General features: G+C 43.5%; 1 protein-coding gene across 1 annotated transcript in view; it reads right to left on the bottom strand.

Moving 5' to 3' along the window:
• Positions 1-14598, bottom strand: part of astn1 (astrotactin 1) — a 2752121-nt gene that overhangs the window by 204244 nt on the left and 2533279 nt on the right. The window contains exons 19-20 of the mRNA XM_041207794.1: positions 4419-4687; positions 1999-2132 (exon numbers count right to left, since the gene is read on the bottom strand). Of these exons, the coding sequence (XP_041063728.1) occupies positions 1999-2132; positions 4419-4687 (403 nt within the window). The remainder of the gene's footprint in view (positions 1-1998; positions 2133-4418; positions 4688-14598) is intronic.

Below are 14598 nucleotides of genomic sequence, written 5' to 3'. Positions count from 1 at the left end.
GCCATATGATGGAAAGAAGCTGGAGAGCCTCCATTTATAGCTCCAGGTTACAACATGCATGTAAAAGTATATGTTGCCACAGCAACTCAGACAGGCAGGTAGAGGGCAATGTGGTTGACTCAGTTGGCTGAACAGCCAGTATGGATCAGATTGGTTCCAGCAATATGGGTTTGATCCCTGTTCTGGCTGGGGTGGATTCAGGACCTGTCTGCTTGACTTACCCAAGGTGGAGATGTGGTGCTGTGGGTCGGCCCTGCCTTTGCGCAGAGAACTGAAGAACAAGTAGTTGAAAAATTCCATGATGCATTCCACAAGATGCTTGTAGTCAATTGACTATTCTCCCCTCAGAAACTAGGCAATGCCAAGCCAACTAAAATTTGTCACATTGATGTAATCTGGGTCTTAATAAGTGACGGCTAGTTTTTTCATCCTACATTTATGTGACAGAATTAACAGCAGCAAACTAAGGTAAAAGTTTTTATTTTAGTCACAAATCTATTCCCCTCACTCCTATATTTCCTTAGTTACTTCAAAGCAGTCACATTCCATAACTAGCCAGTACCTTATCCTTGTTCAATTCTCTGCTGTACGTATCTTGCCCTCAAAACCATTGTTCTATCCTTGCTGACCGACATTGGCTCCATATCCTCCAACACATCCAATTTAAAATCCTTGTTGAAGCCATTGAATCCCTCAGTGGTCTCACTTCTCTCCTTTTTCTGCAACCTCCTCTGGCACGAGATCACTCTTCCAAACACTCCACTCTCCTCTGGCTTTGGCTTCTTGCACAACTTCCCCTCTTTCTTCACCTCACCATCGACAGCCAAGTTTTTAGGCCCTATGATCCTATTCTCTAGAATTTCATCCTGAAATCCCTCCACCTCTCTGCTCTGTTACAGACTTCCTCAGAGCTCAGGTTTTCAGGCATCCTTTTAGGCACACCATACTCTATACTGGTTTAGTTTTGGTTTTCCATGTGCCTATTAATGAAGCACCTTGGGAATTTTTTTACTGTTTATGGCACTATGTAAATACAGTTTGTTCTTGCTCTCTCCTCTTACCCCTATCTCCTTTTCACAATCATCCTCCCTGCCGCCTACTTTCCACACTGTTCTATTACATTTCTTATACCCTTTACTCAGACTATTCCACCACCGGTGATTCATTCTTTCCGATTTATCAGCAGTATACCTCATTTGGTGCTTTCCATTGCATTTCATCTTACGCTCTAATTGATGTCAGCCCACCCCTCCACACACTCCAGGGGTTTTGCTAGGTGCTGTGGCACGTGCCACATTAAGAACACACCGTGCATCGCTCAGGGTCTGTGCTTGCCCGCCGGCTCTCCAGGGCACTCACTCACCCAAATTTTAGAAAACCAGCAATTGTCAATGCATTAATTTAAATCTCCTGCCACTCACGCACACAGGTTTTCAAATCAGCAGAACTTGAAGAAACTCCAAGAAACTATGCAGACACCAAGTTAAAAATACATGAACCCATCAGATCTGACGACCAGAACTAACTCTGCACAGGGAAAAAAATGAAGCATAGGGCCTGATGTAATACATAAAAAATATAATATTTTGTACGTATGTATTTTTTACAGGGCATGTTTGCTGAAGGAAGTCAGAATTGTTAATATAAATTATAAATTATTGGGATAATACCTCACACCTCCACACAAAACACATAACTTACTCTGCTACGGTTTGCCGGGACTCAAATTTTTCCTCCTGTAAGCAAATATTTAAAAAAAACAAGCAGATGCTAAAGTTATCCCTCCCTAACCTGTTTAAATAGAAAAAAGCACATGGATATTGGTGTACTAGCTCATCGGTGCTGTGTGGTTGAGCCCACACTTTGCTTAATTAAGGTATCATGTTAGGATCACATTTGAGAGATACCTTCCACATTTAATAAAATAATACCCACATAATGGGTATTATCTGAATCTGTCACAGCTCAAGTAATAGTTACTGAAGGGTAGACACTTACATTGGTTGAGGCAGGGGAGCACAGTTTGGCAGCCCATCAATGCTAAATGTTGTAGAGTCACATCTACACCAGTCATCGATGACATCGCCGCCTCCTGAACACCACAGTTGGCTCAACATTGCTTCATAAATGGCCTAAAAAATACAAGCATAAGATCTACTTACACATTAAGGATCTCCAGTTTACCTACAGTGCAATGCCCTCTCCACAATCACGTTTCACCCTGTTTGTTTACACTGCTTACTAGCAGCAAACCTGTAAGGCGAACAGACAAAATGGACTTGAAAGGATACAATGGAAAGCCGATTACATCAGCAGATCAAAGGATCTCTGGTCTGCAACATGTGGTCCGGGTTTTGAGAGCACCTGATTTTGATTGTGGCTTCCGTCATTGAGAAAGATTTGTGCGATGCTCAACCTCAACCTCTGTATTGTACCCAGTGTTTCACAAATAATGAGGAAGTCCCTACCCTTCCATAGAAACCAACATTGTAACATGTAACTGCCTCTTGAATGATTCCGGAGATTTTGCCTCCGCTCACCTACCCAGAGGGCCATAGTAGGTATGAATCACTCAAATCCTGCCTTTGACCAATTTGCACCTAATGCCCCCTATTTAACCCTACTCATTCATCTGAAGTACCATTCTTAACCAAATGGTTCTTCAGCTCTCCCTTTATAAAGATAATGCAGGATTATTTCAGCTGAGGGCCTAAAGCACACAGCAATCGACTCTCCAGCCTGAGGTCATAAGAAATAGGAACAAGAGTAGATCACCCGGCCCATTGCATCTGCTCTGAGGAATGTGTTATCAGCATGGGCATACAGGCAAGCACCAAAGCTGCCTGGTCAACCTGGCCACTCCTTTACTGACATAACTATGGTAATGATCCAACATGAGGCTCTGCATTTGAGGAATAGATATTTTATGGAGCCAAAAACTCAAAAGATTCAGTTCCTGGCATTCTGGCAATGACCCCCTCCCTACTCCTCCTGAGAACCCATATGCCACTCCACTTCCTCAACAAACCAAGAGAGTTGAAGCTAATGAGACAGGTAGCCTTGGCTGCCTGTCAGTTCTGTGGCCTTCTGGTGCCAGGTAATACTTTATGGTTGGTAATATTTGAACTTTGCCCTGATCCAAAATAACAGTACTTAATCCTTAGAGTCTGAGTTGTATCATTCTGTTAGCAACCTCTACTATTTATTATCTCAGAAATAACCTACTGTTTACTATCACAACTCTGCTCTACTTCGAAACAACATCTAGTCTGTTCAAACTGCTCTTTTCCTATTGCAATGCAATCTTTGGCTCTTTACTATCTGGGCTCCATTTTGGTCTATATAACAGTTCATCTTTATTACTGAAGCTTCACCACAACCTTATGAATGGCAGTTCTTTGAAATCTTAACCTTGCCCAGTTTTCATCCAATAAATGGTCTTGGCTGTTTGGGTGCAAAATCTTTTTTCCAACACTTAACGCAGAATGTTAAATTCCCCAGGGAAAGGTGGCAGGTGGGTGGAAGGGCATAAAATTCAGCCATGGGCACCATTCCCTGTGCCCACCAACCTGCTCCCAGAACCACCACAATTTTATATGGATTGGGGAAGGCGTCAGGTGGCCCACTTGCCTTTAGGCCATTTGAGGCCCTTAAGTGACCAATTAATGGCCATTTAAAGGCCTCTTCCTGTCCTACTGAAATTTTTCAACATGGTAGATGGAGGAGGGAGCCAGGTTTGAAACTCACCAGATCTCATTCCTGGGGTTACCCCGGTCCCCCACCCCCTACCCCCCACCCTCCGCCCTACCTGCCCCAACCCTGCTTTCCCCTCTCCCCTGGCATGTGCAACAGGGCCCCCAGCTACCCTCACCAGAGCCTCCTATTCTGGCCCCACTGAAAACTCCCCTATTTAACTCTCCATCTGGTTCCAGTGATAAACTTTGCCGGTGACTGGGTGCAGTCCCAGCAGTGCCCACTTGCCCAGTGGTTCAGGAAGTTGCTGGAACCAGAAGACTGCTGGCCATTTGATTGGCCAGCAGCTCTCAGAGGAGGGGTTTATGCCCCAGACAGTGGGGTGGAGTTGGGGGGGGTGGTGGTGGTGGAATTCTGGCTCTGAGCCAATTAATGCTTCTCTTGGTGTTAAATGGCTGTGTGCCAACACTCAGGTTGGGGGTTGGGTTAGGGGGAGGGTGTCGGTGGAGTGGGGGGTTGTCGGTTGGGTTCACCGTCAACTTTTACCCTGGGAGGGGGCAGGAATACAGCAAACAGTAAAATCCTGCCTGCCATAAATCTTATAAATGACTCGTACCCTATAAATAGTTGAGTAATGGCTCATCCTTACAGTCTGTGTTTTACCTCGCACCTGTACAATATTTATTCTGACAATTGAGTTCTACCCCATTGATCTGTACACTTACTTTCTGTGTTTCATTGTCACTCAGCAGTTCATACAATGGAGCAGCCTTGGTGACTTCCAGTAACACAGGTTCTTCTTGCCTGTTCTGACCCCCTGTTGTGTGACATAGGTGGCAGGAAGGTGGACAGCCTCCCCTGCTTTCACAGTACATTCTCACTCCCGATGACATCAGCTCATCACCAGAATCAAGTAGGCTGCCAATGTAGGCTGGAAAGGTTAAAGACTTGGGATCCTTCTCACGTTCCTCTGATTCATCAGATGGTGAATTACCTGTATGAAGAAAAAGAAGATATTATATCAGTGCAATTTAAATATGCGCATCCTATATTAGAAACTAATGAAGTGTGTAATTAATATAATTAGTGGTACAGTTACAAATGGATTCACTTTTACTTAAAGTGTCCTGGAAGATTGAACAATATTTGGAGATGAAATTACTCTACCAATTTTCAAACTTACTTGTCCCAATAAAAGAGCAGATTTTATCTTATGCTTAACATGGCAGCTGTAACTAATATTCTCATATATAAATACGAAAGTCTATAATATAACTGAGTAGAGGAAATCAGGGAGAAAGAATAAAGATTTGTAATTAAATTGCAAGTTAATCAAGCCTGGCAGAAACACCTTAAAATGCTTCACATCCACTAGCTCCTCATCCTCTGTGACTTCAATCTTCATTTCAGTTCCCCTTGATCAGTCCTGAGTCCTGGATATCTATTTTCCTCCATATATTTGTTCCTATTTGTATTCACAGGGACTGCCTCAACCCTTCTATCTCTAATGGGCATTTCCATGTTCTTGAACAGTGATAAGGCTATCTTCCACTGTGTTCCTTGTATCCCTTAGTAACCATAATCCCCGGCCCTTTCCAACCCCATTGTGGCCAGCCCAGAAAAAAACTCCCTCCCAAGTTAGTTAAAATAGCATTGTCAAAGTTCCAACTTTGCCCCACCCCTCCCCCGACCCATTTGTCACACTATCTCTGCACTAATGAATTTGCTCAATAATTCCCTCACATGCAACTTGATGACCTTAATCCCAGATAAGCCTTTGATGTCTCCCATTTGGCCATTTCCCAAATAGGGGCCTAATCTTCACTCCTCTAACTCACGAAGCGCAGACTTGAGCGGATCTTGTACACAACTGCCTTAACCATTCATCACCAGAGCTGGTTGGACCACCTCAGGTACTGCTTGACCTCAATCGACACTATCCACTGGCTCAACCCAGAAAGCAAACGATAATTTCCTTCTCTCGGCTAATACTGTATCTTTAATCTTCTCGCTTGTGCACCTCCAGTAAACATAAGAACTAATGGGCCAAGAAACAGGCAATCAATTCAGCTGTCCCTTCCCTCTTCTCTTTGCTCATTTTTGTTATCAACCATTTTCTGTCTTTTTACTTTCAGACTGCTTGCCCAACATCTAATCATGGATGGGCCAAAAGCCATTGTTTTCGCTCCCCACCACAAACACTACACCCTTTCCAATGATTTCACCCCCTTGTTCAACCAGCATCTTGGCTGAACGTGACTGTTCACAACCTTGATATATTTTTCAACCCTAAATTGGGCATTTACCCCTTATCCTTTCCATCACACTGACATCTGCTTCCATTCTTATAACATTGCCTCTCTCCATTCTACCTCAGCCCATCTGCTGCTGAAACACACCATGTCTTTGTCACTGTCAAACTCAGCTGTTCCAACATGGTCCTGGGTAAGACTCCATCCAACACTCTTTGTTACCGTCAGCTATTCCAAAACACTAGTGACCATATCCTAGCTTGCATTATTCACTTATTGTCTCTGTCTCCGCTGGCCTACATTGGTTGCTGGCTCCCAACTGCCTCAAATTTAAATTCTCATCCCTCATGATTAAATCCCTTAATGGGCTCACCCCTCCATAGATCTGCAACCTCCTTCAACTTCCACTGAAGTCTTATTCCTTCACACTGATACAATCACTTTCCTGGTCACTCACTCAGGTTGAATTAGCATCCAAAAATCTTACGCCCTGTTTGTCTTTGAGTTGAGCACCACACTTCCAATCCATCACTAAGATTTCCAATTTCCACCTGTGCATCAATGGCCAACTCCACCCACATCTTAATCCCTCCCTTTTAGATTTCATTACTCCAATGACCTTCTTTCTGCATCCCATCCTCCACCATATACAAGATCATATCCAAGTTACAGGCTTCCAAATCTTGCTTGTCCAACACTCACTAGCTGACATACACTGGCTCTTCGTTCTCCTGTATAATTAAATGAAGATTGCTCATGTTCAAATCCCTCCAGGAACCTTGACCAATCCTATCTCTGTAATCTTTGACTTGGTGTCCATTGTTCCCATCTATTTCCATTCATGGAGGATTTTGGGGCCTCTTTTATCTTACAATCTCTATATAAATGAAAATCATTGTTACTGGTGTGTCTAATCTTGGTTGATCTTGGTCAGTGCCTGTTGTAATGATGACCCGGAGCCATTGGCTCGAGCACTATCCTGATGAAGAATTAAACAAATAGATAATTTAGAGACACTTTGATCCATGCCCTACTTTGACATCACAGAATCACAGAATGGTTACAGCATAGAAAGAGGCCATTCAGCCTGCCATGTCTATGCTGGTTCACTGAAGGAGCAATGTATGTAGTGCCACTCCCTGGTCTTCTCCATGTAGCCCTGCACATTCTTCCTTTCTACATCATAATCCAATTCCCTCTTGAATGCCTCTATTGAATCTGCCTCCACTAGACTCTCAGGTCATGTATTCCACATCTCAACCACTTATAGCATGAAAACAATTTTCTTAATTTCTCCATTGCTTCTTTTGTCAACTTCCTTAAACCCGTGCCCTTCTTGATCCTTCCACCAATGGAAACAGTTTCTTTCTATCTATTCTCCCCAGGCCCCTCATGATATTTTATAAATATCAAATCTCCTCTCAACTTTCTCTTCTCCAAAGAAAACAGTCCTAACCTCTCCAATCTATCTACATGACTGAAGTTCTTCATCCCTGAAACCATATTCGTGAATCTTTTTTGGACTTTCTCTAAGCCTTTGCACCTTTCCTGAAATGTGGCACACAGAACTAGGCGCAACACTCCAGATGATGCCGAACCAGTGTTTTATACAAGTTTAACATAACCAGCTTGCTTTAGTACTCTCTGCCCCTATTAATCAAGCCTAGGATGCTTTATTAACCACTCTCTTAAAACTGTCCTGCCACCTTCAATGATTTATGCACATATACACCCACGCCCCTCTGCTCCTATACCCACTTTAGAATTTATTTTATATTGCCTCTCCATGTTTCTCCTGACAAAATGAATTAAGGGTTCGGAAGTCCGACCATTTTACAGACTCGAATTTAACTTTCCTTCACGGTTAACGTAACCTGAAGAAAAAAAGGCACCCCCAGACTCCTCGATGTTCCGTATGTGTGAAGCCTTCATTGTCGCTTCCATCTTTCCGGTGAGGCGGAAAGATCAAGGTGAGAATTTTATGCTTGCCAGTCGAGAGCGCGCCCAGCACGACCCGAACAAGCGTAAGATGACACGCAATGATGTCAGGCGAGCGTCCCGATGTCATCGCGGACTTGAGCGATTTTTCGGTCGGCGGGCACGTGCTGGAGTCAGCAGCCCACCCGCCGACAATTAAAAAGCCTATTAAGGCCAGTAAAAGGGCAATTGAAATACATTTTCTGCTGCCCCTCCAACCATGGGGTTGGCAGGTGGGCAAGAAGGCCAAGCGGCCTCTGCATTTTTTTAGGAAACCTCATCCACGGGCAGGATGAGGCTTCCAACAGCAAATAAAAATAAAATGTAAAAACGTTACATTCCATTTATAACATGTCCCTGCTCGTGTGACGGAGTCAGAGTCACATGAGGGGACAAGTTTTAGAACATTTTAAAAATCGTTATTTTTAGTGTTTTAAGCGGTTCATCTCCATTTTCAAGCACGCGCTGGCCCGCGTGCATGAAGTTCACACTTGCCCCCTGCCCCACACAGGTAGCGCCGAGCGCTGCCGCTCATGTTTCACTCTGGGCGGGCCTTAATCGGCCCGCCAGCGTGAAATCGCAGTTCGGCCCCAACGGCAGGCGGCGACCACCCCTGCCCGCCCCCCCACCCCCGCCGAGCCTGCCCGATGAGGGAAATATCCTCCCCGACGTTTTTCAATAGCAATCCCAAAGTACACAACAGCAGGCTCTACAAACAGGACTTCAGTCTTCTTATAGAGAACTGCACGCTTCTGTTAACTTGTCTGAAGTCCATTTAAATTTACAAAGTGGCTTATTGTGTCAGGTGCCTTGACTAACACATCTTCTCGGAAACAAATAGTAAAACACAACACTAGTGGGATCACGTCCACCACCTAGTATAACAAAGCAGGCAGTACTGCAATTCTAAAAAGCAATTGTGTGTACAGATACAGTTCTCAATACGCATCAATCATTGTCGACTTTCAGGTGTTTGTCCTCAATTACATCTGTTGATTTGGCTATAACAGATAAGGTTCAACAAATGTTTCACTTCCTCTAACACCACAAATAGATTTTTTCAAGCTGTACTGGTCTAAAGGACTAGAAATGGGCTGATTCCCTGCTACCAGTCAACACATACAAGAACTGTCACGTCTGTTCTTTTGTGGAACAAAGCATAGGCTCAGAGTTTCCTGCAAATCATGCATCCACAGTGCAGGGTTTGGTTTACCCTCTGTGAGTGAGGTCTACAGCACAGAAAAAGGCCCTTCGGCCCATTGACTCAAGCCAGTATTTAAGAAACTCCATCATTCCCTGGGAATTTTGCACCGGTGCCCTCGCTGAAACTCTGCAAATTTGATCATAATCTCCCTGCTCCCCCTCACACCTCCCCCCCCCCACCCCCCCCCACCCGATTAAGCCAATGGTTATCACAAATTTCCTGGATCTATGTCTGCCTGCTCAATGCAGCCAATTAGACTGAAAAGTAATGTCCCAAAGTGGTGAATTAAAGTAAAATAAAACCTGTTGCTTCTTGCTATTTTTAATTCTTAGCTAAAATCCATCAAATCAATTCTCTGTCATTAAGTTAAGTTATTGTGTGCGTGATGTGGGGCAGTGAAGTGTCTCCGCATGCTGTTAATCATTTATGGACATTCAGTCCATCAATTCTATGCTGGCGAAATTGAGAACCTTGCTTGGGTTGATTTTTTCTTTTGTTCATTCGTTCGTGAGATGTGGGCGTCACCGTCTCTGCCAGCATTTATTGCCCATCCCTAATTGCCCTTATTGAGAGGGCATTTAAGCATCAACCACATTGCTGGGTCTGGAGGCACATGTAGGCCAGACCAGATAAGGACGGCAGATTTTCTTCCCTAAAGGGCATTAGTGAACCAGATGGGTTTTTGCAATAATCGACAATGGTTTCACAGTCATCACTAGACTTATAATTCCAGGTTCTTATTGAATTCAAATTTCGTCATCTGCCACAGTGGGATTCAGACCTGAAATGGTCGCCACATACATTGCGCTAGTGAGCGCCGAAGTTCAGTTCAAAATTGGTTTTGGCTATCCTCTGAATAATCTTGAACCACGGGGGCTTGCTGGGTCTCCTGATGCAATTCTGCCACTTCCTCTGGACCAAGCTGAGCTTTGCTGGGTCTCCTGATGCAATTCTGCCGGTTCCTCTGGACCAAGCTGAGCTGACTGTGAATGCAAGCAGCTGCCCTCAGGAAGGCCCTGAGGGGCAGGGAAGGTGAACAGGAGGAGTTGGGGCGAGCACAGGCCAACAGCGCCGCGCAGAGGGCGCACTCTTGATCCTCAAGTTAAGTTAAAGCGAAAACCTTTCTTTATGCTGGTAGCCTGTAGCGGTCCCTTTAAGGATGGTAGGTTAGGCCATAGGAGGAAGCAGAAATACTGAGCTCCCAGAAAGGAAAAAACAATTCGGACCAGTATTCTTATTTCCCAGTTTTACTGGTGTTCCATTTTAAGGTATGCAAGACCAGTTCGGGCCAATGTTCTTATTTCCAAGTTTTTACTGTTTTTTCCTTCTGGGCTGGTATGTGCTCTACTCGTTTTCCCATAAATTTATGAGAGAGGTCTTTGCACAGGTATGAGGGCCTTTGTAGACACGAACCAGGGGCCCGAGCTCTGTTTAAAGCAGCCATGAGGATGCAGAATATTGCCTGGTATTGCAGTTCAGATGCCATTAGGGCATACGCGGGACATAATTGTCCAAAACTGGACCTTTTTTTGACTCCCATCACTTACAAGAAATGGGTGAAGCAAAGCCCAAATTCAAATTCCAAACAAATTCACCCTCCGTTCGTTTAAGTTTGAGGATTTTATTTTTAAGACATTGTAAATTATTAATGTCAACTTCTAAATTAGTAGAATGTTACTTGGAATGTTCCTGAAAACTAAATGCAGTGGCTAAGTGTCTCCAGAACTCAAATAACGCTTTACTAATGATCCAGTTGTACAGAGTGAAAGGGTTTGAAATTCATACTTCTGTGACTTGGCTCAGGCCAAGATTGCCCTGGTGAGTTAGTTCATTGGTGCAGACGAGCTCAGCCATTGGCTGCACTGCTTCAAAGGTCCCTGATGCGCAATATTGCTTGCTACGGTGTATTCAAGTTATTTTTCCAGGGAATTTCAGCGCAAAAATCACAATATGGCACGCGAGGACATACTTTACAGCACTGCAGGAAGCTCTGAGCCAACAAGTCTTAATGACTGTTTCTCAAAACACTCTGACAAGGATTAGGCCGGAGAGCTACTCTCGCCCTCAGAGCTTTAATTGATCCAGAACTGTGGCCAAAAATTGTCAGCTTGTTCTGCTACAGAGTTTCACAAGCTGAAATTACCTTGGCCTAGTTTTGATCAGATCATAATGGCCCTTTAGCATCAAAAACAGTCAGTAACAAATATGCAAAGGCATACACAGTTCATCCTGAGCAGCTTTATCAGATCTGTCCAAGGGAATCTCCCAATTAATATTTCTAAAATCTCTTAAAAATGAAAGACTCTGGGCGTTTTGTTTCTTTCTCCTTTGCTAGCAACTGGTTATTTGTCATGTGAGCCTTAACTCCTTACTTGAAGTTATCAGAGTTGACAAAACAGAGTTGACAGAGTTGCAATGACACTTCCACCATACTGACATGTGCATCTCCATCTTGGTGGTGAAGTTACCTGCAGAGAAACTCTGTCACTGGCTTAGCTTGGGCCCAATCTGCAAGTTTGCTTTTTTTTTAACGGTTTCAGCAAACAGCAGCTTTACAATGGCGTCTGTCAGAACTGTCACTTACTTTGATTCAGAGTTGCAACAAACCTTTCAGACAATGTTGTTTAAACCCCACAAACTCAAACTAAATCTCACTCGTCAGACTCACATGAAGAATAGCAATTTGAACACAGGACTATTGGCACTGCTTGAACTATAGCCTAGTGAGAGTATGAGTCTTCCAGGTCAATGAGAGAAAAGGGAAATAAAGTTTTAAGAAGATCCCAATTCAATATCAATGATGTTCTGAAAAGTTGAGTACCACATTAAATAATAATATAAGGGCGATTGGGGTAAGCATTTTAGCCATAGTTCGTGAGAGAACATAGGTATGTCTCTGTTGGAGAGAGACAGTTGGTTATATAGCTTGACGGGCACCACTCCACTCAAGCATGGGGCAAGGTAGAGAAGCAGGCCTCCACTAACAACCACAGTCAGTACGGGGATTGAATCCATGCCATTGGCATCATTCTGCACCACAATCTAGTTACATCGCCAACTGAGCTAAACTGACCCTCGCAAGGGCAATTGGGAATGGACAATAAATATTGGCCCTTCCAGCAATGTTTACATCCTAAGAACAAATATAAAATAAGCTTTCATTAGAAAATGAACTCTATATCCATCGGTCTAAGATGAGAACCGTCTGTTCTTGAGGATAAATTCCAGGTATAGAAACAATTTCTCGGTTTTAATCCTATTTGAATGCTGAACACAAATCTTAGCACAGTCCAAAATTGTTGCTGCCAATAATGTTGGTTCTTCAAGGTCTGGGGTTCCCAATGATGTGTCCTCCATAGCATACACTGTTCTGCTCTGATGTACAACTGACATTGTTTCCTATTTCAAATATTATTTTTCTCCTCACTAAAGGATCTATTCAAAGCTCAGTTACTGTTAAACATCAGTTTAATGTTCTTCTGGTACACCTGAGTAAATATAGAAATTCTCAGCAGCAATCATTAATGCATGGTTAAATTAATGATCAAACTCACAACATGCTCAAAACAAATTTATCAATGAAGAAAATGACTTCCACTGAAGAAGCAAGAGTAAATTCAGATCCATGAATGAATGCTCCTAAGAAGTAATGTCCATAAGTGTTTAATTCATTGCTTTCCAAACCTCAAAACTGCCAAACTCCTCACTTCTCTCAATTTCTCCTTCCGCCCACACAACACAAAATTGACATCAGCTAATCAATATGTGAATGAATTACCTCTTCCCCATCCTTCTCTTTCCAACCCTCCTAAGATCCTGCACAATTGTTCTTGGTGCTTATCTAAGTTTCTCAATAGAAGTGAACTCCTTGTTCTCAATGGGTGCTTCAGTAGTTCCCCATCATCTCTTGTTGCAGGCTTACTTAGAGTTCATAATGGAAGGGCAGTGAGATATATGAGTAGAGAAAAGATCTAACGAACAGAAAGATAATATTGATGATAAATTAATTGGCCCATTTTAAAAAAGCGCTTGAAGATGTGCTGGAATAGGTGTTTGGTGCATTCTGGAACTGCTCTGACAATAAAGATCACATGGGGCCTAATCTGAGGTATAGATAATCCTGTTGCATGCTGCTGTGGGAGAAGCAGGAACAGTTTCTGCTCTTGTGTACAACCGTGCGAGAATTCAGCAGCTTCCCGAATATGTACACTTGTACAAGGTGCTGTGTTGCGTAGGGTGTTTGGAAGAACTTTGAAAGATATGTTAAGTTACGTGTACTGTTGGTTGACAGCCTGATCAGACTCTAGAAGCAAAAGCAGAAAATGCTGAATGCACACCACAGGTGTACACCAGCTTATATTTCCATAGCACTGTTAACACAGAACAATGTCCCAAGGCACTTCGTATAGATATGTGTAAAAAGAATACCAGGTCAAAGTTTGGTCAAAGAGAAGGTCTTAAAAAGGAATCTTAGAATCATTGAGTGGTTACTGAACAGAATGAGATCATTCAGCCCATCATGTCCATGCCATACAAAAGCAACTCAGCTAGTCCCAGTCTCCTGTTCTTCAAATTCCTTTCTCATAGTGGGGGGGGGGGGGGGGGGGGGGGGGGGGGGCGGTGAATTTTGGGCAGTACATCCAAGAAAGTGCATTACAAATGGCCTTTTGAATCACATCAGCCTTCCTGGAAGATCCAAGCAGTGAGACGCAGGTAGTGGAAATGTGGTGGGGTGAAGGGGGGATGCACGGGAGGCCAGGATTCAAAGAGCCGACTTTACATCCTTGTTGACTCATTTCCCCCCTGTTGGCAGTGGTGGAACCGCCAGCATTTCTTGTTTCAGCGTCAGGCCCTTTACTTTTCCCCTTAGATGGGGCTCTCACCATCATATTTATTAGCACACTATTTTCTTTCTTTTATGTATTTCATCTGCTTTTTGAGGTGATTTTTATATCATCCCCTGGTTTTCTTTTAAAGTTATTTAATCCAATAATCTTCAGAATGCCTTTGCTTTCCACTCCACCTCCCTTTTCCAGATTTGATTACGCTTTTTCCTTAGCTTCTGCTTCCTACCCCAGACTTGAGCAGCTAATTGAACATATCCGTGTAGTACTGAGAGAGCCCCGCACTGTCTGAGTTGCCGTCTTTTAGATGGGCTGATAAGCTAGGCGCTACTTCAAAGTACATCATGGCGTTCTAGTGTTCCCATGTTCCGGCCAATATTTACCTGTCAACCAACACCGCTGCAAATTAAGATACTGATCATCTGGCCATTTATCTCGTTGCTAATATGGGAGCTTGCTGTGCACCAATTGGCTACTGTGTTTCCAACATTACTACAAGTGACTACACTTCAGAAGTACTTCAAAATTGGCTGCAAAGTGACTTGGGGGTCATGAAAGAGGCCAGAGAAATGGAAGTTTGAATATCTGTTTTCTGTCTCCTTCAGTTCTGGGGAAGAACTCAGGCTGA

The sequence above is a fragment of the Carcharodon carcharias genome, chromosome 16 (genome assembly GCF_017639515.1).
Source record: "Carcharodon carcharias isolate sCarCar2 chromosome 16, sCarCar2.pri, whole genome shotgun sequence".
Lineage (NCBI taxonomy): Eukaryota > Metazoa > Chordata > Chondrichthyes > Lamniformes > Lamnidae > Carcharodon > Carcharodon carcharias.
This window is presented reverse-complemented; position numbering and strand designations above follow the sequence as displayed.